This window comes from Salmo salar, chromosome 27 (assembly GCF_965601325.2).
Source record: "Salmo salar chromosome 27, fSalSal1, whole genome shotgun sequence".
NCBI lineage: Eukaryota > Metazoa > Chordata > Actinopteri > Salmoniformes > Salmonidae > Salmo > Salmo salar.
In genome coordinates, this window is record NC_138317.1 from 3463124 (window position 1) to 3490768 (window position 27645).

Sequence of the window (27645 nt, forward strand, 5' to 3'; positions counted from 1 at the left end):
GGGGGTGACAGCAAGGTCCTGACTGTCCCTAACAGAGAGGGAGAGGAGGGGGACTCTAAATGGGGGGGCTCACGACCCAGGGACCATAACGTCACCTAGAGTGTGAGAGCAGCAGAATGGGGGGAATGCATGGAGTCTCATTTAGGATAAGCCGTTCCCAACCCTGTTCATTCAAGGCGTGGGGGTAACAAGGGGTGGGGGCGAAGCTGGCAGCCAACCTCCCTAGCAATAACAAAGTCATCTCATCCTCTACCCCATAGCTAGCCCATGTGCCCTATGTGTACCCAGCCCCCTCTGCTTCTGACACCTTCCAAGATCACACCATAGTTTACATAATATCATGCAAAACCTCTCACAGACATCAGTGATCACTCTAGAGTTCACCAGCCAAGCATAAAAGATGATAGACCTATCTATTGAACCCAAAAGACTGGATCCCCGTAGAGAACTGGAGACATATATGATTTCTGGGGGACTAGGGATGTCCTGCAGTCTAAAAACAGCATCACTTAACATTCATTTACTCTATGATGTGTATGTTCTCAAGGCAATGACACACAAGAAGCATGGGATCTAAAGCTGTCAATGTCAACAGCAGCGCATGTTACAGTATAACCGTGTAACTGACGGTTACGGATGAAGACTGCCATGAAAATTAAAGACAGGACGGGGGGGAATTTGTGCAGTTGAGTCGGTTTCTACGTTAACATGCTCTTAACAACGTGATGATGCTTTGTTGCTCCTTGCTGAAACAAGAAACTAGCAAAGGACACTTTGGTTGCCTAGGCAATGCCCCCCACAATGCAGCAGCAGCACACACCAAAATAGAATGAATAGACCTGGCTTAGAACCTCTATCCCTGGCAATTTGACTGGTAAACTCATGGGTACACTCGCATTGGCCCTCTGGTATTGTGACGCAATACTTGGTAGCACTTTACTTGATACCCAGTGTCATAACACATTATGACACATCATAACCATGCCATAATATGTCATAACAGCTGACATAACTTGTCATAACATGTCATAACACTGTCATGAACCAAATATTTACACTTTTGTGACATATATTGCGTTATTTTATGGCTGTTATGACACCTACATTACATAAGAGTGTCAAAACCCAAATGTATTCAAATTCGTTTTTCGCTGCCAAGAAGTTTCCTTTAGTTTTAAAGTTTCTTAAGTCCTTTTTTGTTGTTTTTACAGTCATGTTTTTTTAATCATATGTTAAAAAGCTTGTAGAAAATACACTTTATGACACGATCCTGAAGCATTATGACCATCCTGTGTCACTGTAATTGGACTAAGACAATAATGCTTCTTGACAGTGTCATAAAGTGTATGACCATCATACTCATACAAGCCAGATAGGCCTATCACATACATGCCCTTATATCAGTCATCAGTCAAAAAGAGGGTGTCTTGTCCTGCTCCTGAAATCTGCTCCTGTATTCATCCCAGTAAATCAGCAACAGAGCATTGGGGTAGCTGCATGTTTAACATCAATGTGTGTGCAATTACAATGATAATTTAATATGGTTAATAAAAAAAAAGTTATATAACCATAGTCTGTTGACATGTAGGCTATGTTGTAATGCAGTGTTTCCCAACAAGGGGTAATTGGCCCATCCACAGGGGGTACTTGAGAAGACTCATGAGACCATAGGCTTACTGGTAAAATGCACATGAGGGGGTACTTCAGGGGTACTCCAGGCAGAGCAAAATATACTTGGTGGTACATTAACAAACTTGGGAACCACTGGTGTAATGGAATGTTTTGCCTTGTGTGGTAGGTTTTGTATGTTTTGACACTCTTATGTAGGTGTCATAACCAGCCATAAAATAGTGCAATATATACTATATACAGTGTCTTCGGAAAGTATTCAGACCCCTCTACATTTCCCACATTTTATTACCTTAGTCGTATTCTAAAATTGATTAAATAAAAAACAATCCTCATCAATATACACACAATACCCCATAATGACAACACAAAAACTTTTTTTGTTGTTGCATTTTTACTAATTTATAAAAAATAATTACAGAAATACCTTATTTACATAGGTATTCAGACCCTTTACTCAGTACTTTGTTGAAGAACCTTTGGCAGTGATTAGAGCCTTAAGTATTCTTGGGTATGATGCTACAAGCTTGGCACAACTGTAATTTGGGAGTTTCTCCCATTCTTCTCTGCAGATCCTCTCAAGCTCTGTTAGGTTGGATGGGGAGCGTTGCTGCACAGATATTTTCAGATCTCTCCAGAGATGTTCAATCGGGTTCAAGTCAGGGCTCCGGCTGGGCCATTCAAGGACATTCAGAGACTTGTCCCGAAGCCACTCCTGCGTTGTCTTGGCTGTGTGCTTAGGGTCGTTGTAATGGTGGTTGGTGAACATTCACCCCAGTCTGAGGTCCTGAGTGCTCTGGAGCAGGTTTTCATCAAGGATCTCTCTGTACTTTGCTCCGTTCATCTTTCCCTCAATCCGGACTAGTCTCCCAGTCCCTGCCGCTGAAAAACATCCCCACAGCATGATGCTGCCATCACCATGCTTCACCATAGGGATGGTGCCAGTTTCCTCCAGACGTGACGCTTGGCATTCAGGTCAAAGAGTTCAATCTTGGTTTCATCAGACCAGAGAATTTGGTTTCTCATGGTCTGAGAGTCTTTAGGTGCCTTTTGGCAAACTCCAAGCGGGCTGTCATGTGCCTTTTACTTAGGAGTGGCTTCCATCTGGACACTCTACCATAAGGGCCTGATTGGTGGAGTGCTGCAGAGATTGTTGTCCTTCTGGAAGGTTCTACCATCTTCACAGAGGAACTCTAGAGCTCTGTCAAAGTGACTATTGGGTTCTTGGTCACCTCCCTGATCAAGACCCTTCTCCCCCGATTGCTCAGTTTGGCCAGGCAGCCAGCTCTGGGAAGTGTCTTGGTGGTTCTAAACTTCTTCCATTTAAGAATGATGGAGGCCAATGTGTTCTTGGGGACCTTCAACGCTGCAATTTTTGGTACCTTTCCCCAGATCTGTGCCTCGAAGCAATCCTGTCTCGGAGCAATACAGACAATTCCTTCGACCTCATGGCTTGGTTTATGCTCTGACATGCACTGTCAACTGTGGGACCTTATATAGACAGGTGTGGGCCTTTCCAAATCATGTCCTATGAATTTAATTTACCACAGGTGGACTCCAATGAAGTTGTAGAAACAATTCAAGGATGATGAATGGAAACAGCATGCCCCCGTGCTCAATTTTGAGTCTCATAGCAAAGGGTCTGAATACCTATGTAAGTAAGGTATTTCTGTTTTTTATTTTTAATACATTTGCAAACATTTCTAAAAAACTGTTTTTGCTTTGTCATTATGGGGTATTGTGTGTAGATTGCTGAGGATTTGTATTTTTTTTTAAGCAATTTTAGAATAAGGCTACCTACCCCAATGCATATCACCAACTGTAAAGTTTGGTGGAGGAGGAATAATGGTCTGGGGCTGTTTTTCATGGATCGGGCTAGGTCTGGGCGGTTTGGGTTTTTATATAACAGTATTTTAATGTTTGGTTTGTTAAAAGTGATACATTGTGTGTAACTTGCATTTTTATAGTTTACTTCGCTACTTAAGTCATCTCTCTGCGCTCTCTCTCTCCAAGCCACTTAACACATTAGACCTAGCCCCACACCCCGTCACTCAAGGAGCGCATGTGTTGTTCCTTGACCACTAAACACTTGCGTTCAGTCTCTGCATGGTCAATGCAGCACATGCAACAATGTTGATGACAACGATGCTGTTTTCACTTTGCTTCTTAATATAAATCCACTTGTGTTCTATAATTGCACTATTAGTTTGGGTTTCTTACATCTGCAAACAGCTAGTTTGACTTTTCTTAGCAAGTTGGGCCTAAATTTTGTAAGCCGCTAATGCTAATCGCTAATTCTAATCGCTAGCTAGCTAATACATGTGCTGAGTCAGAGCAAACGTAACTAGCTATACAGCCTGATAATACCAGTGATGGTGTAGACGTACATTTGTGCAACAGTTTCTTCTATATCAAAGAGGAATACTCAAAGCAAGAATATGTCAGCTGTTTGAAGTAGCTAAGAAAAAACATTCAATGTAGCCAAAGGCTGCGGTCCAAACACTTAAGACACCCTATCCCCCCCAGCCCTTAAATTAAGTGGACACTTCTGATGACGTATCATGACGTCTGACGAGTATACACTTGCAGGGCAAGGGCCAAGGGAGGAATAAATTATTTTTAAATGGACCACCCTTGGCCGGAAATTCGTCATTCGTTCATCCCACGATGATTGTGGGTGCTTTATATGCGCTACAGTCAATTATGAGTGCATGTCTACTTATATTAAATATATAATTATTAATATACGCCTAATGTATGATAGCTAGCAAATTAATTAGCTAACTAACGTTAGCCTGCCTAGCTGGAACTTCTGAAGAAGGAAAATGTTTTATTTCTACAATTTCCAAAAGATAACCAAACAAAAACATATTTACTTTTTACGAGACGTGTTTGTGCCGTCATGTGCATTAGTAGCACAATTTCTAACTGATTTGCATTCGTTTTTACTTACATGTTGACTTCTCTATTGATGTTGTTTTTAAGTTTTTGCTGACTTTTCCTAGCAGATGTACAATCGTCGTGAATTTAATTATGGGGAGTTTCAGGCCCCGGAGTGAACATAATTGTACACTCGCAAAGCCGACTAAAAACGAGGGAGGCGGGGCTTACATTGCAAACTTCCCTTGCTTGGCTTTGTCACGCCCTGACCCTAGAGAGCCCTTGGATTCTCTATAGTGGTGTAGGTCAGGGTGTGACTGGGGGGGGGGGGGGTGTTCTAGTATGTGTATTTCTATGTTGGTGGTTTTGTATGGTTCCCAATTAGAGGCAGCTGGTAATCGTTGCCTCTAATTGGGGATCATATTCAGGAAGCCCTATCTCCCACATGCTTTGTGGGATATTGTTTTTGAGTGAGTGCATGTAGCACTACGGTACTGCACGGTCGTTGTTTGTTATTTGGTTTGTTTAAGTTTCACTAAAATAAAGATGTGGAACTCCAATCACGCTGCGCCTTGGTCCGTCTCTCCTCACGACCGTGACAGGCTTATCATGACAGGGATTCCCCTAAGGGCATAAGTGGACGAGGGTGTGTCTTTTAAGTGTTAGGACTGCAGCCCAAGATTATAGGGTCCCTTAGGAAACACATTATAGGGTCCCTTAGGAAACACATGTCAACACTTTGGTTCCTACCCTGTCACAATAACTCTTCCCTGGCATTTTCATTTGTTGTCATGTCAAAACACTGTATTCAAAGTGCCCAATATTATATTCTAACTATAGATTTAGAATAGTCATTCTATTGCCGTGATTCCAACAATTCAACCAAGCGTTTTGCTCTAAATCACAAGTCTAGATTGATTGCCCTTATCATGCAGCCCTACGTGGCAGTGTGGAATTGATCTCAAATGAGTGCAGAAAATGTAGAAATTAAATTATTTTTGGTTGAATTGAACAGTATAAAACAATCAGAATGAATAAAGACCCATTGAAGTCACTTAGAATGTATGTACTTAGAATGTCCCCCAAAAAATGTAAATACTGTGATGTGATATTTTGGCCATATCACCCAGCCCTAGTTCAGGCTAGGCTCCTTAGTTCCAGTGAAGGGAAATCTTAACCCTACAGCATACATTCTAGATGATTCTGTGCTTCCAATTTTGTGGCAAGGGTTTGGGGAAAGCCCTTTCCTGTTTCAGGATGACAATGCCCCTATTCACAAAGCGAGGTCCATACAGAAATGGGTTGTCGAGATCGGTGTGGATTAACTAGACTGGCCTGCACAGAGTCCTGACCTCAACTCCATCTAACACCTTTGGGATGAATTGGAACACCGACTGCGAGCCAGGCCTAATCGCCCAACATCTGTGCCCAACCTCACTAATGCTCTTGTGGCTGAATGGAAGCAAGTCCCCGCAGCAATGTCCCAACATCTAGTGGAAAGCCTTCCCAGAAGAGTAGAGGCTGTTATAGCAGCAATTTAATGCAATATCATGCCTATTTGTATTTGTATTTATTATGGATCCCCATTAGTTTGCTGGGGTCCAGCAAAATTACGGCAGTTTATACAATTTAAAAACATTACAATACATTTCACAACACACTGTGTGCCCTCAGGCCCCTAGTCCACCACTACCACATATCTACACTACTAAATCCATGTGTATGCATAGTGAGTATGTTATTGTGTGTGTGTGGTGTGTGTGTGTGTGTATGCATGCGTCTGTGCTAATGTTTGTGTGGCTTCACAGTCCCCGCTGTTCCATAAGGTGTTTTTTAATCTGTTTTTAAATCTAATTTTACTGCTTGCATCAGGTACTTGATGTGAAATACAGTTCCAAGTAGTCATGGCTCTACTGTATGTAGTACTGTGTGCCTCCCGTAGTCTGTTCTGGACTTTTCTGGGCTGTGGCATGTCTTGTGGGGTATGCATGGGTGTCCGAGCTGTGCGCCAGTAGTTTAGATAGACAGTTTGTTGCATTCAACATGTCAATACCTCTCATAAATAAAAGTAGTGATGAAGTCAATTTCTCCTCCACTTTCAGCCAGGAGAGATTGACATGCATATTATTAATATCAGCTCTCTGTGTACATCCAAGGACCAGCCGTGCTGCCCTGTTCTGAGCCAATTGCTAAGTCCTTTTTTTGTGGCACCTAACCACACGACTGAACAGTAGTCAAGGTGCGACAAAACTAGGGCCTGTAGGACCTGCCTTGTTGATAGTATTGTTAAGAAGGCAAAGCATAACTTTATTATAGACAGACTTCTCCCCATCTTAGCTACTACTGCATCAATATGTTTTGACCCTGAAAGTTTACAATGTAGTGTTACTCCAAGCAGTTTAGTCATCTCAACTTGCTCAATTTCCACATTATTTATTACAAGATTTAGTTGAGGTTTAGGGTTTAGTGTGTTTTGTTCCAAATACAATGCTTTTAGTTTTAGAAATATTTAGGGCTAACTTATTCCTTGCCACCCACTCTGAAACTAACTGCAGCTCTTTGTTGAGTGTTGCAGTCATTTCAGTCACTGCAGTAGCTGACGTGTATAGTGTTGAGTCAGCCGCATACATAGAAACTCTGGCTTTACTCAGTCAGTGGCATGTCATTAGTAAAAATTTAAAAAAGCAAGGGGCCTAAACAGCTACCCTGGGGAATTCCTGATTCTAACTGGATTATATTTGATAAGCTTCCATTAAAGAACACTCTCTGTGTTCTGTTAGACAATAAACTCTTATCCACATTATAGCAGGGGGTGTAAAACCATAACACATACGTTTTTCCAGCAGTAGACTATGATCAATAATGTCAAAAGCTGCACTGAAGTCTAAAAAGACAGCCTCCACAACCGTGATATTGGAATGATATGTTCGACGAGCAGGTATCCACATACTTTTGGTCATGTAGTGTATGTCACAACAGTTATAAATATATGTGCTATGACAAGTTATGTCTGCTGTTATGATATATTATGACATGGTTATGACCGTGTCATAACGTATTATGATGCTGGATGTCAAGTAAAGTATTGCCTAATACTTTCGGAAGACACATTTCAGTTGAATGCATTTAGTACAATTGACTAGGTATCCCCCTTTCCCTTTCCCTGGTAATGTAGAATGTTAATTCAAATGATGTTTACTGATGTGGCTCATGCAATGGAACATATGTTTTGTAATGTCAGTTGAGTTTAATCAACAAATCACAGCAAATATTGATGGGTACACTTCCTGCCCACACTTCCTGCTTTGCTCCTATGGGTACACCCGCAATGGCCGCCAGTCCACCCATTATGACATTATTGACTTGAATGGGGACTATTCATTCTATTTCTATGGCAGCACATGGCAGCAAATGCAGTCAGGAGCTAAGGAGAGGAGAAAATGTGAGTCCCCCAAAAAATATTAAGGAGGCCGCGGTCATTTGGCTGTCCAATTACCGTAATCCAAAACTCCATGACCGTCACAACTCTATGTGTGTGTGTGTGTGTGTGTGTGTGTGTGTGTGTGTGTGTGTGTGTGCGCACACGCGTATAGTAGTCTATAAGCTATGTTTGCATTTGAGTTTGTGTGGAATAATTTAATCAATATGGTTTTGAGTTTGCTTATCATGTCAGACCAATGAACAGTGTGTGTGTGTGTGTGTGTGTGTGTGTGTGTGTGTGTGTGTGTGTGTGTGTGTGTAAAGGGTCAGTTACTGTATAGCCTATCTGTTAAAATGAGCACTTCCATGTTAAATGAAATTCACTGTGCATTGGACCCTGGTTTTTGTCACTGTGAATGTTAAATTAATCGTTGTGGGTGACTGGTTTAGTGTAGGAGTGATTTCAGAGCCAGCCAGGTTCTCTCTATTCCAGGATGTTGTTACTGGGCCTCGTTCCAGGCAGGGGAGGTGACGTAAGTGAGGAGTTGCATAGTTCTATAGACACGCCAGTCCCCTGAGTTGTATCTCCACTGTCACACACAGGCCAAACACAATACCAGAGCCAGCAGAAAATAGCATGCCCCCGCCCCCAGAAAATAGGCTAAAGCATAGGCTACACAGAAATGGAAACCATTTCCACTCGTCTCTATAACACATTTTCCTCTCCTTGTATGTACAACCTAGTAACCACAGGTGTCTACATATTCCCCCTTCCCTGTCATTCTCTTCTTATCTAGGCTATTTCAATACCCTATAATCTATTATTGTGACTGACATCAACTTCCATTCATTAGATAAACAAACATCCTATTCATAATCTATCAATTTTTATCAAAGGAGCATGCTCTGTTTTGTTTTGATTCAATTATCTCTAGTCCGCTGACACATTTTCCTCCTCTACTCCTCTCTCACCTTCCTCCTTCTCCCTCCCTTCTCTCTCTCTCCTGGTCTCTCTTTAATGCAGCCATATCTGTTCCTGTCTCATTTTCTCCCATTCCGGCTAGTGAAGAGTGGGAATGACCATTTCCTTTCTAAGAGACATGCAGGGACTCTCCCCTTGCCACATTATTGCCCTCTCTCTTCCCCTCTGAGATACATCCTATAGAACACCCTCTATTCTATTCTGCAACCACAACCACTATTCTATGGTACAGCAAGACAATGTCAGAGATGGAGAAGACACACACCCACACACACACAAAACCAAACATACTCATGTTATCAGAGCAGACCTACCGTCAGCACATGCTCCCCTTCACAGTTCCCCGCCATCTGGGCTAAAACATCAGTGGCAGCCGAGGCAGCTGTGGCGTTAGCCGGCTTCTTCTCTCTTATCTCCCGTGTGTGTCTGTGTGTGTGTGTGTTTCTGTGAGCGTGTGTCTGAGCTCCAACTGAGACACTAGAATACTGGGCTGCTCTTGCCTGCTCGTCTGTGTTTATTCTGAGTGAGAGAGCAGAGCACTGCCTGCCTTAAAACAGACCTGCTCCTCTCCGACAAACCCCTCCTTTCTCAGCAGCCAATCCCCCGCCACCATGAATATTTCATTTGCCCAGCCAAAAGCGCACGCAGGCGGGCATACACACAGAGAGGACATACACAGAGGACACACACACACACACATACCCCCCCCCCCCCCCCCACACACACACACACACCCACAGTGGCATTCAGGGCAAACACCCACACGCACACACATTTCTCACAGACATTACCCAGAGGGCGAGGAGAATTGAAAAGGACAGACAGAGATGTGTTCATTAAGTGTCTCTGCCTCCATTGATTCTGCTACATGCGTGATCATTATCACAGTCTCAAGGTCATGTACACATCTTTCAGCACCTTCTAATTCCATGGAGACTCATGACTCATGCGCTCAGAATAACCCATCCACAATCAGTTCCATAAGGTCGTAAAACATAGGACATATGGGGTGGTCAGTGTAACATCATGCTTATGCAATAGTAAGACAGAAAAGGGTCAATCAAGGGCTCTATATGTGTCCCAAATGACACCCTTATACCTACATAGGCCCTGTGGGCCCTGGTCAAAAGTAGTGCACTATATAGGGAATCAGGTGCCACTTGGGACTCACTCTAGGTCTACAACATGAGGAAACTGGTATTTCAAATAGACCTACACTACCTAAATCAAATCCATTTTACTCTTTCAGTCGCAAACACAGAAAGGTACAAGTCATTAATGACTAGAGACAGGACAAAGCCATACAGCTGATCATTGCCTCGCATTAAATACAGTTCCGTGGAAACTGAGGGGCAGGGTGACACCTAATGGCCGACTCTGAATCTCACACGGAGGCAAAGCAAGCCAGCTGACACACACACACACACACACACACACACACACGCTGAAACAAACATGGGGGATTGTACATTCCTACAATTCATAAGAAAGCAAGGCAAGGCCAATTTGCTAATTTAGGATTTGAAGGTCAGGCTCCCTAATTAAGTTTTTGTACTGTGTAGGGCTGGGCGATATACCGTATTTGACTATATACCGCTATTGATGCACGGACCGGTTTGGGTTTTTACTTTACCTTCTATAACGGTATTTGTTTGGTTTGTTAAATGTGATACGCCGTGTGTAACGTCCATTTGTATAGTTTACTCCGCTACTTGAGTCATACCTCTCCGTTCTCTCTCTCTCTCTTGCCGCTTTCCACACAGACTTGGTCCCACCCCGTCACTCAAGGAGCACATTTGTTGTTGCTTGACCACGTGACACTTTCGTTCAGTCTGCATGGTCAATGCAGCACATGCAACAATGTTGATGACAACAATGTTATTTCCACGTTGATCTTAATATAAATCCACAAGCGTTCTATAATTACAATATTAGTTTGTCTTTCTTATATCTGCAAACAGCTTGTTTGTGTTTTCTTAGCAAGTTAACCTAAATCGTGTTAGCCACTAATGCTAATCGCTAGTTAGCTGGCTAGTACTGGGTCAGAGCAAACATAGCTAGCTAATACAGCCTGATACCAGTGCTGGTGGAGGCCTAAATCAGCATGTTGTTTATGGAACAGTATCTTCTAAATCAAAGAGGACTAGGCAAAGCATGAATATGTTGGCTACATGAATAAAGATTTAATGTAACCAAAGATTATACGGTCCCCTAGGAAACACTGAACATCACTTTGGTTCCTACCCTGTCACAATAACTCATCAATGGCATTTTCATACGTTGTCATGTCAAACAACACTATTCAAAGTGCCCACTATTATTTATATTCTATAGAATTAAAATAAACATAATATTTCCATGATTCCAAAAGTTCACCCAAGTGTTTTGATCTAAATTGCAATTGCAACATTTGGTTAAAAATATGGCCAAGGTTTTTTGCCCATATCGTAGCAGTCCGGAAATCAAATCAAAAGTTTATTTGTCACGTGCGCCGAATACAACAGGTGTAGACCTTACAGTGAAATGCTTACTTACAGGCTCTAACCAATAGTTCAAAAAAAGGTATTAAGTGAACAATAGGTAAGTAAAGAAATAAAAACTACAGTAAAAAGACAGTGAAAAACAGTAGCGAGGCTATATACAGTAGCGAGGCTATATACAGTAGCGAGGCTACATACAGACACCGGTTAGTCAGGCTGATTGAGGTAGTATGTACATGTAGATATGGTTAAAGTGACTATGCATATATGATGAACAGTGAGTGTCAGTAGTGTAAAGAGGGGTTGGCGGGTGGTGGGTGGCGGGACATAAAGCAGATAGCCCGGTTAGCCAATGTGCGGGAGCACTGGTTGGTTGGGCCAATTAAGGTAGTATGTACATATGTACATGAATGTATAGTTAAAGTGACTATGCATATATGATAAACAGAGAGTAGCAGCAGCGTAGAAGATGGGTTGGGGGGGGGGGGGTGGGGGCAACACACAATGCAAATAGTCTGGGTAGCCATTTGATTACCTATTCAGGAGTCTTATGGCTTGGGGGTAAAAACTGTTTTTTCAATACCTTTAGAACCGTTTGTACTCTATTATGTTCTAAACCATTTTAAAATGTGCCATTTTTGCTAAATCACAACAACGTGAGTGAGGAAATCAGATTACACTTCTCTTGGCATGAGGGTCAGATAGCCAACTAACTTCCTCCTTTTAGTTAGATAAGAGAGATGGAGAAGAAAAGGAGTGAAAATGGCTGATGATCTGGTGTCTAAACAAAATGCCACTGCCCCAATTTGGATACATTTCGGATATAGACCCAACGGGAAAGGGGAACCCAATGACTTAATTGAGGTAATTTGCTATATTTGCCTGAAAGCAATAACAGCAAAAGGCAATACATCAAATCTGCACTCCCACCTCAGGGTACACCACCCACTGACCTATACAAGGCTTGGGATCACGAGCGTTGGGGCAGGGCCTCTCTTCACTGCCGTCGCCAACCCTATCTACATCAAGGCCGATAGGACCTTTTTCGGTATATACACCTCAATATGTGCAATTTTTATTATTTGTTATATTTTGATTAGCTTTTTAACCTCTACAGGATTGGTGGGTCCCCCGCAGGACGGTTGAGCTAACGACGGCTAATGTGATTAGCATGAGGTTGTAAGTAACAAGAACATTTCCCAGGACATAGACATATCTGATACTGGCAGAAAGCTTACATGCTTGTTAATCTAACTGCACTGCCCAATTTACAGTAGCTATTAGAGTGAAATAATACCATGCTATTGTTTGAGGAGAGTGCACATTTATGAACTTGAAAATGTATTAATAAACCAATTGGACACATTTGGGCAGTCTTGATACAACATTTTGAACAGATATACAATGGTTCATTGGATCAGTCTAAACTAAAACTTCGCACATACGCTGCTGCCATCTGGTGGCCAAAATCAAAATTTCGCCTGGGCTGGAATAATACATTATGGCCTTTCTCTTGTATTTCAAAGATGATGGTACAAAAAAGTTTAAATAAAATGCATGTTTTTTTTCTTTGCATTGTCTTTTACCAGATCTAATGTGTTATATTCTCCTACATTAATTTAACATTTCCACAAACTTCAAAGTGTTTCATTTCAAATGGTATCAAGAATATGCATATTCTTGCTTCAGGTCCTGAGCTACAGGCAGTTAGATTTGGGTATGTAATTTTAGGCGAAAAAATTGAAAAAAAGGGGGCGGATCCTTATTAAGACAGGTGGACATGCTATTTGCTATTTTTACTGTCCTATTTTAATACGGCAGCTACTGGTAATTTTAAAGGCCTATGGCTTTTTATTCTTGTTGCTCAACATGTTCAATATTCGATGCTAAACAAGTCTTAGTGTTGTATTTTGTGTTATTTCTTGTTTTTTTATATTTTGCTGGTGTGTCGTAGGCTACACTGTTTGCCCTTTTCACTCTCCTTTTTGGGTATAGCATGCAGCAACTGCAAGTAATTTAGATTCCACAAGGCCTAAAGGTTTTTTCTCTCGTTGTTGTTTTTCTTATTAAATATGTATTATCTTACTGTACTTGGAAGTTGTTTGTTTATATTTGAAGAAATGCAATGCCCTTTGTTCGTTTGTCGGCATGCGGAGTTAACACCTTGAGTCCCACACTATCAACAATGTTTTTATTGCTTTCGAAATAAACGTTTTATAAAAAGGTTGAAATTGTTGTATTGACTGCTTACTGTGTGCATTAATGAAAGAATGTTGAGCGTTAACCCTTTCCTGCCAGGGGGAATGTTCCATTTTTTACTGGACCATGACCTCGGTGTGCATCAATGAGAATAATTTGCTGGTGTCAAACATTCCATGGTACATATTTTGAAACTGAGAAATAAGTGAAAATGCGTATCATACGAAAATCTATTATTTTCTGCGAAAAATTTTTAGAATATTAAGTCTTCCTTATTTTGAAATCAGAACCTTTTACTGTAAATGACTTAGATGTTTTATTGACCAACAGTATTTTTCAAAAAATTATTTCTTATCTGGATAGTATATTAAACACATATCTGCACCAAAACAAATTGCAAATAGCATTTCGTTTTACAAATAATAAGTAATGACAAACAAGTGATATAATATTAATAAAACAAGAACTTTACTGAAAGAATAATCTTACGGGAATACATTGTCTCACTCAAACCTGAAAATGAAGACATTTAACATCTCTATCATAACCATGACATTATACAACGTTCATTTCAGGGCTACTTTCATTAAAATCGAACTGGAATTACAAAATACGAAAGAAATAAGGCATATAACAATTATTAGCTTTTACAACTTCAATTTCTACATTCAACTAGCATTTAATATATTACAGAACTGGAATAATTCCAAAAGCACAACTTTATTTTACAGTCATTACATCCTCAAGACCATTCGAGTTATGAATCAAACATGAAGGGAGGCTGGCATGCAAGATGTCTTGAATAAGAAAAGGAAAACGCATGGAAGAGGGGACATGCAGGAAAGGGAAACGTGCAAGAGAGAAAAGATTACTAGTGAACATCTGACCTTCATCTGACCTTCATCAGTCCCTTTACTAGTGCCTATTTCAACAATGAGTCACACTCACTTGAGTGCCACAACCTAAAGCAATTTTGGTCCTCTACGTGCAAAACCGTTTGCCCTCGTGTTCAGGTGCAACTCAAACAAATTGGATCATGTTTTCCTTTCTATCTTTCCTGTAACACAGCCAACCATTTTTAAAGGAGGCCTGTAGAAAAGATGGGCTTACAGTTTTCACAGACAAAGTCTGTCACAAGATGGATACCTGTCATTAACATCAATACCTCCTAACTGACGAGCAAGGTTCTCTCAATGTAATCTGGTTGCAACTAGTTTGCCAATTTTCCTTGCCATGTGCTGCGTGATTACACTGCCATTCTTGGAAGGAAAGGTAACTGTTGACAAATCCAATGTCAACACAGTGGGAAAAGTGTTGTCCAGCACTTCTGGGTCTTCTGCAAAACATTGTATGAGTTAATCAACTGGTCAGAATTGTCAACCCCACCCTTCTGTCTATTCTAAACGTGGATTACAGCAGACTGACGGACCACTTTCCTATTCCACACACCATCCTGTCAGACTAGCCTGGTCACTTGAGTGGAATCATTTGCATTGTTAAAATTGGAAATGCAAGTAACAGTATGTGTCAGTATGTGTGTCTCTCCATTGTATAGCCAATACATTGCCCCTACACCAACGCATATCCCCACACTCGGTTTGAAGCTCCCACTTTTTAAAGTGCTTAACAGTTTCCTGATGCGTTTGTTTCCTGTTTACCCTACAAGTCCCACATGCATTGAACCCCTGTTCTCTCAGACTATTTATGAGCACTGGCGATGCAAAGAAGTTGTCGAACCAAACGTTGTAACCCTGGTTTGCATATGGCACAACCATCCCAACTGCCGGTGTAAACATTGCAATCTAAAGTCTACCCTGTGTCAGATTGGCATCCCTTTAATATACTGCTTGAATCCTGATCTGCCCTTTGATTTGACCATGCGTTCATCTGGCTGAATTCTTTTTTTACATTTCATTGAACCTTTATTTAAGAAGGCAAGTCAATTAAGAACAAATTCTTATTTACAATGACAGCCTACCCCGGTCAAACCTGGACGACGCTGGGCCAATTGTGCACCACCCTATGGGACTCCCAATCACAGCCGGATGTGATACAGCCTGTATTCTGAACCAGGGACTGTAGTGATGCTTCTTGCACTGAGATGCAGTGCCTTAGACCGCTGCGCCACTCAGGAGTTACAGCCAAGTCTGTTTTAAGTGGTCAAGTAAGTACCGCAGATTTCTAAGCCGATCTGCATTATCCTCAGTGGCAGGATCCACGACATGTAAAGCAGCCAACAGAGCTTGAAGCGATTACGTGCCATGAAAGCTCTAGCCCAAGAACCCTAAAGAGACTTTGCACCCCAGTATCAATGAAGGTCAGGCAGTTTGGTAAATCCCATGTAAATGAGCAGTCCAAGGAAACAGTAGAATTCTGTAGGTGTAACCTCAAGCCACGCTCCGAGGGAATCACCATACAATGATCACTCCAAAACAAGACCCAAACCCTGACTATTTGTGAACCCACATACCTCTATCACCAATGCCTACGTGAAAAACAACAAGAAGTTCATCTCCCTTAGAGCGGGCAACCGAACTGCCTGAAATACAATGCGAAGATCTAAACCAACTGGACGTTCAGGCCTGAAAGGGATGGATTCCAGTGCCTGTGTATCAACATCATCATAGGACTGAAACGTGCTATCGGGCAAGACAGAGCGTTTACACTTACGGGGAAGTGGAGCACGAACTGAAAGACTTAAAGAGAAGATGAGAGAAAAAATAATAGTTAGTATACTCAATATATGAAAAAAAGACCCCTGCACTTTTTCCACATTTTATTACATTACAGCCTTATTCTAAAATTAATTAAATTGTTTGTTTCCCCCTCATCAATCTACACACAATACCCCATAATGATGAAGCAAAAACAAGTTTAGACATTTTTCCAAATGTATTAAAATAAAAAAACGGAAATATCAGATTTACGTAAGTATTCTGAAAAAGTCAAGAGGTCTGAATACTTTCCGAATGCACTGTATATATAAAAATAAAACGCAACATGTACCATGTTTCATCAGCTGAAATAAAAAGATCCCAGAAATGTTCCATACACACAAAAAGCTTATTTCTCTCAAATGTTGTGCACAAATTTGTTTACATCCCTGTTAGCGAGCATTTCTCCATTGCAAAGATAATCCATCCACATGACAGGTGTGGCATATCAAGACGCTGATTAAACAGCATGATCATTACACAGGTGCACCTTGTGTTGGGGACAATAAAATGCTATTCTAAAATATTTTGTTACATCACACAATGCCACCACCATAATCTGCCGCTAATGTTGTTTTAGGGAATTTGGCAGTAAGTCCAACCGGCCTCACAACCGGAGACCACGTGTAACCACGCCAGCCCAGGACCTCCACATCCGGCTTCTACACCTGCAAGATCGTCAGTCACCCGGACAGCTGAACTAACTGTGGGTTTCCACATGGATTTGTGTTGCGGAGCGGTTTGCTGATGTCAACGTTGTGAACAGAGTGGCTCATGGTGGTGGTGGGTTTATGGTATGGGCAGGCATACACTACCGGTCAAAAGATCCTTCAAATAGCCACCCTTTGCCTTGATGACAGCTTTGCACACTCTTGGCATTCTCTCAACCAGCTTCATGAGGTAGTCACCTGGAATGCATTTTAATTAACAGATGTGCATTCTTAAAGGTTAATTTGTGGAATTTCTTTCCTTCTTAATGTGTTTGAGCTAATCAATTGTGTTGTGACAATGTAGGGGGGTATACAGAAGATACCCCTATTTGGTAAAAGACCAAGTCCATATTATGGCAAGAACAGCTCAAATAAGCAAAGTGAAATGACAGTCCATCATTACTTTAAGTTATGAAGGTCAGTCAATGCGGGAATATTTCAAGAACTTTGAAAGTTTCTTAAAGTGCAGTCACAAAAACCATCAAGCGCTATGATGAAACTGTCTCTCATGAGGACCGCCCCAGGAATGGAAGACCCAGAGTTACCTCGGCTGCAGAGGATAAGTTCATTAGAAAACTTGCAGCCCAAATAAATGCTTCACTGAGTATGGCAGAATTTTCCCGCCAATATCAAGCAACTTCGCACAGCCATTGAAGAGGGATGGGACAACATTCCACAAGCAACAGCCTGATCAACTCTATGTGAAGGAGATGTGTCGCACTGTATGAGGCAAATGGTGTTCACACCAGATACTGACTGGTTTTCTAATCTACATCCCTACCTTTTTTTAAAAGATACAGCATCTGTGACCAACAGATGCATATACTGTATTCACAGTCATGTGAAATCCATAGATTAAGGCCCAATGGACTTTTTTCAGTTGACTGATTTACTTATATGAGAAAGATCTTTGAAAATGTTGCATGTTGCATTTATATTTTTGTTCAGTGTATATGTCTGATAATAAATAACAATAACACATCATTTATAGTTACCTTCCAGTTGAAGAGCTTGGCTGAGAGGCCTCTGGTGGTGGCTTCTCAACTTCCTCTGTCTCCTTGATCTCCTTCTCTTCATCCTCGTCTTCTATGAGTAGCTCAGCATCAAGGGCATACATTCATGGTCCTCCTCATCCTGCAGGCCTTCTGCAGCAATGACCCGCTGCTCATCTGTCGTCAGTGTTCTCCTCATGGACTGCATTATTCACTGGTACTGATCTCCTCTGTCCATTTCTAAAACTTAAACATAAAATCAAACAATGAAAATGTACATTTCAAATGTAAACCAGTGACAACCCCTCCAAAGAATAGCCTAAGACTGACAAAAAGTTATATTTATAATACACTTCAGTACATGAAGCAGGGAACCAATGAAAGTGAAGTGTTTCTACTAGTTCTCAATTGCAAGGTGACAAAGTTACATTTTATTATCCAAAAGGTTTTCACAATAACATTTGAGAAAACAATGGCATGTAATTGCATATCTGACAGTCCATAACTGAAATAATATGATCATGTTTGCTTGTAAGTAGCAAAGTCACAAATCAGCTAGACCAGGAACATTTAGTTACCAAGCTGACCACCACAAAGTCATTATTTATAAGCTATTATCATAAGATTTAGGCTATAACATAACTTTCATTCTTCCAATCAACAGCCAGAAGGCTTCATATTTTATAAGAATCATATGATAAACAGACACCTAATTAGATATGGCCATGTAGCCACCACCGAGAAGCCACCCCCGCGATATGCAACTTTTCAGGGAAGTCAGGAACCAATATACACAGTCAACCGCCCCAAAGTCCCGTCTTCAGTCAGCTGTTCTTTCCACTCAAAATATATATATATATATATATATATATATATATATATATATATATATATATATATATATATATATAGAGAGAGAGAGAGAGAGAGAGAGAGAGAGAGAGAGAGAGAGAGAGAGAGTCTGAAAGTTACTTTTTGGCTCACCTGACAAGGGGACTGGTAGATGAAAAAATCCACCAGCCAAGCATATTTTTTACTGGCCAAAATAATAAATTGCCTTTTTGTGTCACATATACATTCATTTCAGTACATTTCATTGAGATAATAAGTTATTATGTTGAATACAAACGTAATGAAGAGGCCAAAGCAAAATTTGAAAATAAATAATATTTTAATATATTGATCAACGGTTAATCAAATGAAGTTTATTTGTAGAGCACATTTAAAAACGACTGTAGTTCAACAAAAGTGCTGTACAGAGTGCAAAAACGGCAAACAGTGGGCACACAATGAAATAAACAAAACATATTAGATCCAATGAATAAGAGTACCGGTACATAGAAGTCAAAACAGGGCAACAATAATGGTAAGACACAATTAAGAGAAGTACAGTGGACTTGTTCTCCTGATACAAAGGGGAAGCAGGTCTACAAATCCTTTAATTTGAGTAGAAATACCCTGATAAAATACAGGTAAAATAGAGACTTATCAGATGATGGTTCATTTTAGCTGTGGCTAGATTTAATTTCCCAGCCTGAATACAACTGAATACAAGTCTTGAACTCAAAATTCTACTGAAGTATTTGCTATTAAATGTACTTAAAGATCAAACATAAAAGTACATTTGAAGGTTTTGTAAACCTATCAGATCCTTAACCATTTTAAATCAACTTAAACCTCCTCATCAGACTCTTCACTCTCTACCGCAATCACCCTCTTTGCACAGTCCATGAAGTCTGGCTTCCTGCTCCTGACAGAGTCCTTGTGCCACAGCATCCAAGCTTTTATCGGATCATACTCCCTGATCTCTGGAGAGGACAGCTGGGCAATAAGGAGATCTGACAGTGTATCAGACTTTAGGTTAGACCAACAATCGGTTTTCACCTGTTTCATGGTATTAAAACCTCTTTCACATTCAGCTGTGGAGGCAGGGAAGGACAGGACCAGGTCAACCAATGCCAGCAAATCAGGGCAGGATTGCTGATGGCCCCTGTTGACACGGAACCAGGACATCTTCTGCAGGGACTGGGGCTCTTGGTACATCAGCACCTTCAGGACAGTCCACTGGTCAGGGATCCTTTCAACGTGGATGCCAAAGGTCTCCAGGACAGGCTTGAAGTGGTCCACCAGGGTTTCCAGTTCAGTGTCACCAAAATCTAGAATAATTGTATACATTACAACAAGCATCATGCCGTTTTAATTCTCTATCTATAAATATATGATAATGAACCTGAACCTAACCTGACTGCCCTGTAATCCAAAACATAAAGTAACCTGCTGCTTCATCTCCTGACTCTGGCCAGTTGGTGAAGTTGACCAGCATGGTGGCACACAGGACCCCTACACTGTCGTCCTGGAACCTGTCAGTCATACTCTCGATTAGCCTGTGAAGCATTTTGTCCTGTGATGTGATGAGGGTCTTGCTGTCACCTCTTGTCAGCAAAATTCATTGTGGACTTCATCATGGGCCCTTCTCTGATGATAAAAGACTCATTTTACCATCCTTTCAGAATTTTCCTTTACAACTCACTCTCCCTCTCTTATTGACGTAATCCTTTCTCTTAATTAATGTAAGTATTTCTTATTGCAGCTTAAATAGACATACCTGGTTTTGTACTTCTTAAGTACTGCCTGTGTTGAGCACAAGGAGCTGTGGGCTTCTGCTATGGTGATGGTGGACCTCTGCAGACAGGCAGACAGGTTGCTTAGGTGTGTTAGTGTGTCATGCAGGAAGCCACAGAAGCGGATAACAACAGCCTCCCTCGCAGTACTGTAGTATTTCCTGGCCTTGGCCTGCTGGACACCTCAGACATTTTGGTCATCAGCAGATTGAATCTGAAATACATAAAGAAAAAGACATACAAATAGACAATTAATTGCTGTCCAAAAAAAAACTATATTAGATATGACACATTTTGTCAGTGTATCAAGCATTGAAACATGATGTTACCAATTGTAATCATGTTTGTTGTTATTTACTGAAATTACATATTGATGATGACTTTTGGAGTACTTAACATAGCAATCTAGAGCCACTACCTGTTCCAGGTGCTGGACAAGCCCCTGGTAACCTCGCAGGAAGTGGTCCAGTGCACGCAATAGGTGTCGTACCCATCGGGTCCCGCCAATTCTGGTGGGCACCAGTGGTGTGTGCCCAAGAGCCTGGAAGCTGTTTACCAGGTTTGCCCTGTTCAGTGGACTGGTGTGGTAGAAGGTGTAGAGCCCACTGAGGAGGTCTTCTACTTTCTGAAACATCACGTTGGACTGGATGGCATCAGAAAAGGTCAGTTCAAGGCGGTGTGCCATACAGTGGATGTCGATGATGTAGGCCCTGTCCCCCTTCAGCCGGCTGACCACACCATTCTTGGCTCCGATCATCACAGCAGCTCCATCTGTTCCCAGAGCGACCAACTTGCTTCCCCACTCATCACACACTCCCTTCACGATGGCACTGATGGCGGTGCTTATGTGTGCCACGTCTGCCTTCTCAACTGACTTGATGCCAACAAACTTCGACTCGATCTTTCCCTTGTGACAGAATCTGACAAACTAGCTCCTTCTCTTTCACAGAACTGTCTGTGGAGCCATCTGACATGAGGGAGAGAAATTTGGTGTTTTTCAGATTCTCTCTGATGTTGTTTCTCTCCACCTCTGCAATATGGTGCATGAACTCTTTGGCCTGCTTCTCATTTCTACATGTTGAGCCCATAGCGATTCCTTTTTTTTTTCATCCAAACTGCAAAAATAAAACATCAAATTAATTTCTATAATAATTAATTATACAACCATGTTATCCAATATTGGCAGTTGATTGTGCTAAATTAGCCTTCTACCCTTTGTTTACTTAAGGATCAACACTATAAGGCTGGTAAAGTCAATTGTGTCACAATGCTTTAAAATGTTAACAGCATCTGGAGACAAACATTGAAATAGAATGTTACAGAGCCATAGGAAAGCATGGAGAGCCATGTCAGCATCAGTAGGCCAATACTTTTATGGTATTTATACACTATTTTGAGGTGAACCAAAGCTTATCAAGAGCTGAGAAATAACCTACAATACTGGACCACGTCTGCTAAATAGACTTGAAAAAACTAGCTGCAAAAGTACTAGTCTAGCTACAAGAGTAACAACATTTTCACTTACTCGCACATCCAGTTGAAAACAGAAAGTGGTCTCGCCTTCTTGCCAATGGCATGTACAGTCCTAAACAATGCTCTGACATTCCCATTAGCGCCATCACAGAGGGTGTCAAGAGGAGAGGTTCTGATTTAAGCCCGGGACACAGACATGCAGGCAATGTGACACTTGCTGTGTTCATGGTCACGAATGTTCTCCAGCTTCATTGTTTTATTTCCGATGACAAATTAGTTGTTTCTGCTTTTAACTTTAGCATACTGGCGACACACAGAACAACTCATCACCACAGCCTCAGCATCATACTGTAGCCAGCCTCTTGAAACTACGTTATCTACAAACCTCCATTTCTCACAAAACTTTCTTTTTTTTATGTGATTCGTCCTCCTTTTCGTCGGTGGGTTTTCGTTTCAAAGGTTGGCTTACTCCAGGTAAATGTCACCACATAACAGCTATTTAATTAACGGTAGCTAGCAGCAGACCCGTGGCAAGTGAGCGATATCGAGTATCTGATGTCCTGTGCGGTAAACAGTGCCGCGAAACGAGGAGCACGAGAGACGGTCTGTGGTAGGCTAGCAAACATGAGTCATTTCCTCGAGCCATCATGCAACATTTTATTACATGACTATTTTGGTACAAACATTTACCCCCCCAGTGTGGTGGATAGCCTTCTGACATTTCCTCGACAAAACTATATATATATATATATATATATATATATATATATATATACTGCTCAAAAAAATAAAGGGAACACTTAAACAACACATCCTAGATCTGAATGAAAGAAATAATCTTATTAAATACTTTTTTCTTTACATAGTTGAATGTGCTGACAACAAAATCACACAAAAATAATCAATGGAAATCCAATTTATCAAACCATGGAGGTCTGGATTTGGAGACACACTCAAAATTAAAGTGGAAAACCACACTACAGGCTGATCCAACTTTGATGTAATGTCCTTAAAACAAGTCAAAATGAGGCTCAGTAGTGTGTGTGGCCTCCACGTGCCTGTATGACCTCCCTACAACGCCTGGGCATGCTCCTGATGAGGTGGCGGATGGTCTCCTGAGGGATCTCCTCCCAGACCTGGACTAAAGCATCCGCCAACTCCTGGACAGTCTGTTTTGCAACGTGGCGTTGGTGGATGGAGCGAGACATGATGTCCCAGATGTGCACAATTGGATTCAGGTCTGGGGAACGGGCGGGCCAGTCCATAGCATCAATGCCTTCCTCTTGCAGGAACTGCTGACACACTCCAGCCACATGAGGTCTAGCATTGTCTTGCATTAGGAGGAACCCAGGGCCAACCGCACCAGCATATGGTCTCACAAGGGGTCTGAGGATCTCATCTCGGTACCAAATGGCAGTCAGGCTACATCTGGCGAGCACATGGAGGGCTGTGCGGCCCCCCCAAAGAAATGCCACCCCACACCATGACTGACCCACCGCCAAACCGGTCATGCTGGAGGATGATGCAGGCAGCAGAACGTTCTCCACAGCGTCTCCAGACTCTGTCACGTCTGTCACGTGCTCAGTGTGAACCTGCTTTCATCTGTGAAGAGCACAGGGCGCCAGTGGCGAATTTGCCAATCTTGGTGTTCTCGGGCAAATGCCAAACGTCTTGCACGGTGTTGGGCTGTAAGCACAACCCCCACCTGTGGACGTCGGGTCCTCATATCACCCTCATGGAGTCTGTTTCTGACCGTTTGAGCAGACACATGCACATTTGTGGCCTGCTGGAGGTCATTTTGCAGGGCTCTGGCAGTGCTTCTCCTGCTCCTCCTTGCACAAAGGCGGAGGTAGCGGTCCTGCTGCTGGGTTGTTGCCCTCCTACGGTCTCCTCCACGTCTCCTGATGTACTGGCCTGTCTCCTGGTAGCGCCTCCATGCTCTGGACACTACGCTGACAGACACAGCAAACCTTCTTGCCACAGCTCGCATTGATGTGCCATCCTGGATGAGCTGCACTACCTGAGCCACTTGTGTGGGTTGTAGACTCCGTCTCATGCTACCACTAGAGTGAAAGCACCGCCAGCATTCAAAAGTGACCAAAACATCAGCCAGGAAGCATAGGAACTGAGAAGTGGTCTGTGGTTCCCACCTGCATAACCACTCCTTTATTGGGGGTGTCTTGCTAATTGCCTATAATTTCCACCTGTTGTCTATTCCATTTGCACAACAGCATGTGAAATGTATTGTCAATCAGTGTTGCTTCCTAAGTGGACAGTTTGATTTCACAGAAGTGTGATTGACTTGGAGTTACATTGTGTTGTTTAAGTGTTCCATTTATTTTTTTGAGCAGTGTATATATTTAAAGTCGGAAGTTTACATACACCTTAGCCAAATACATTTAAACTCAGTTTTTCACAATTCATGACATGTAATCCTAGTAACAATGCCCTGTCTTAGGTCAGTTAGGATCACCACTTTATTTTAAGAATGTGAAATGTCAGAATAATAGTAGAGAAAATGATTTATTTCAGCTTTTATTTCTTTCATCACATTCCCAGTGGGTCAGAAGTTTACATACACTCAATTAGTATTTGGTAGCATTGCCTTTAAATTGTTTCACTTGGGTCAAACATTTCGGGTTGCCTTCCACAAGCTTTCCACAATAAATTGGGTGAATTTTGGCCCATTCCTCCTGACAGAGCTGGTGTAACTGAGTCAGGTTTGGAGGCCTTGCTCGCACACACTTTTTCAGTTCTGCCCACAAATCTTCTATGGGATTGAGGTCAGGGCTTTGTGATGGCCACTCCAATACCTTGACTTTGTTGTCCTTAAGCCATTTTGCCACAACTTTGGAAGTATGCTTGGGGTCATTGTCCATTTGGAAGACCCATTTGCGACCAAGCTTTAACTTCCTGATTGATGCCTTGAGATGTTGCTTCAATATATGCACATCGTTTTCCTGTCTCATGATGCCATCTATTTTGTGAAGTGCACCAGTCCCTCCTGCAGCAAAACACCCTCACAACATGATGCTGCCACCCCCTTGCTTCACGGTTGGGATGGTGTTCTTCGGCTTGCAAGCATCGCCCTTTTTCCTCCAAACATAACGATGTTCATTATGGCCAAAAAGTTATATTTTTGTTTCATCAGACCAGAGGACATTTCTCCAAAAAGTATGATCTTTGTTCCCATGTGCAGTTGCAAGCCGTAGTCTGGCTTTTTTTGGCGGTTTTGGAGCAGTGGCTTCTTCCTTGCTGAGCGGCCTTTCAGGTTATGTCTATATAGGACTCGTTTTACTGTGAATATAGAAACTCTAGTTGAGAATCACTGCTAGTCCCTAGACTAAAGGATTGGTCAAGTTTCCGAGATATAAGGCATATTCAGTCATGTAAGTTAACTTATTATAGAATTTGGAACAAAACCATTTTGACTGATTATTAAATTATTCATTACTCTTCAGGAGACAAAATGTACTATGAAGCACAATGATTATAAACTATATAGACCATTTTTTGCTGTTGTTATTGTGATTAAATAAGTAAGGCTTCTGAGTCTGATCAGTGTCAGAGACAGAATGCACTTTCTCATTCTAACCAGCAAGTGGCAGTCCACTATTACAAAATTTTGCCCTAGGGAGGAAGGGTCCACACATTAGAAGATATGGTTATAGTTACTCAACACAAATCACAATACTGAACTATATTAGGAATAGAAGGGCCAGTTAAGTTCTTGATTAAAACTACTTAGACATTGCAATATTTTCTTAATTCATGCATTGTAAAAGGTTACAGGGTTGGGGTCATTTCCATTTTAATAAGCTACATTAAATTCTAGAAATGTATTGAATTTCCCCTAAGAATATCATTTGTTTATTGAATGGAACTTTTATTGTAAATTATTTTAAATAAGGATTTTGCTATTCTTGAATTGGAATCCCAATGCTCTTCCTAAATGCACTGAAATACAATCATCCCCAACCCTGACATGTTTGGCCTGATCAACAAGTTTTTCCATTTAATTTGAAGCCCTCAGATGTCTCTCCATGTTATAAACCCCAACACCATATTTCAGACAAAAGACATACCCATAGTCATTCTGAACATTACAACAAGAGAGTGCTGTAAGTCAAACAGAAAGGTTCAACCAGCCAAACCCTGCCTTTCAACAGTGTTCGTGGGAGCCTACCTTTATATAGAGCCCCCCCAAAGGCATAATCACATGGCAGAGCTGAAATAGAACTGTGAGGTGGGAGATCAAACTAGCACCTCTTAATTGTGCCCTGAGTCTTAATAGGCTGAGAGCCCATTAACACACAGAGAAACATGCCGTCTTCCGTACTTAAAGCATGCACCATACTGAATGCAGCTGGAAGAAATCAATCTGAAATATCATGCACACATGAAAGCTACTTAGGCGTCCCCACCTGCACTGGGAGATATTAACACTAACAGATACACATTTCTACATAACAACGCATGACGAGTTTTCAATCTCAAAACACCAAAGTGGAGAGCAAAAGGCATTGATTTCACAGTGGCTTGCGAAAGTATTCACCCCGCTTGGCAATTTTCCTATTTTGTTGCCTTACAACCTGGAATTACAATATCTTTTTTGGGGGGTTTGTATCATTTGATTTACACAACATGCCTACCACTTTGAAGATGCAAAATAGATTTTTTTTTGTGTAACAAAAAATGTCTCTATAAGCTTGGCACATCTAGCCACAGGGATTTTTGCCCATTCTTCAAGGCATAACTGCTCCAGCTCCTTGAAGTTGGATGGGTTCCGCTGGGGTACAGCAATCTTTAAGTCATACCACAGATTCTCAATTGGATTGAGATCTGGGCTTTGACTAGGCCATTCCAAGACATTTAAATGTTTCCCCTTAAACCACTCGAGTGTTGCTTTAGCAGTATGCTTAGGGTCATTGTCCTGCTGGAAGGTGAACCTCCGTCCCAGTCTCAAATCTCTGGAAGACTGAAACAGGTTTCCCTCAAGAATTTCCCTGTATTTAGCGCCATCCATCATTCCTTCAACTCTGACCAGTTTCCCAATCCCTGCCGATGAAAAACATCCCAACAGCATGATGCTGCCACCACCATGCTCACTGTGGGGATGTTGTTTTCAGGGTGATGAGAGGTGTTGGGTTTGTGCCAGACAGAGCCTATTCTTTGATGGCCAAAAAGCTAAATTTTTGTCTCATCTGACCAGAGTACCTTCTTCCATATGTTTGGGGAGTCTGCCACATGCCTTTTGGCTAACATTTTAAAAAAAAATTCTGGCCACTCTTCCGTAAAGCCCAGCACTGTGGAGTGTACGGCTTAAAGTGGTCCTATGGACAGGTACTCCAATCTCCGCTGTGAAACTTTGCGATTCTTTCAGGGTTATCTTTGGTCTCTTTGTTGCCTCTCTGATTAATGGCGTCCTTGCCAGGTCCGTGAGTTTTGGTGGGCGGCCCTCTCTTGGCAGGTTTGTTGTGGTGCCATACTTCGGGTGCTCCGGGGATGTTCGTTTCTGAAGTCCACCCGACTGCCCCCACGCCCG

The 27645-nt window shown here is 41.7% G+C and overlaps 2 protein-coding genes across 5 annotated transcripts in view; both read right to left on the reverse strand.

Annotated features, from left to right (window-relative positions):
* LOC106588196 (sodium bicarbonate cotransporter 3) overlaps positions 1–9450 on the reverse strand; it is a 76549-nt gene extending 67099 nt beyond the window's left edge. For 3 of the 4 annotated variants that reach the window (XM_045709202.2, XM_014176953.3, XM_045709203.2), the window contains exon 1: positions 9226–9446. In XM_045709202.2, the coding sequence (XP_045565158.1) occupies positions 9226–9261 (36 nt within the window). In that variant the 5' untranslated portion in view covers positions 9262–9446. Of the gene's footprint in view, positions 1–9225 lie in introns of all 4 variants that reach the window. The other variant, XM_014176951.3, reaches the window with a different exon arrangement.
* A 9747-nt stretch (positions 9451–19197) lies between these two features.
* LOC106588150 (zinc finger protein 862) lies at positions 19198–22677 on the reverse strand. Its single transcript, XM_014176843.3, has 5 exons — positions 22153–22677; positions 21046–21742; positions 20612–20841; positions 20281–20481; positions 19198–20162 (listed from the first exon to the last, which is right to left on the reverse strand). The coding sequence occupies exons 4-5, from the start codon at positions 20399–20401 to the stop codon at positions 19678–19680; spliced, it is 606 nt and encodes a 201-aa protein (XP_014032318.1). The 5' UTR covers positions 20402–20481; positions 20612–20841; positions 21046–21742; positions 22153–22677; the 3' UTR covers positions 19198–19677.
* Between the last annotated feature and the right edge of the window lie 4968 nt (positions 22678–27645).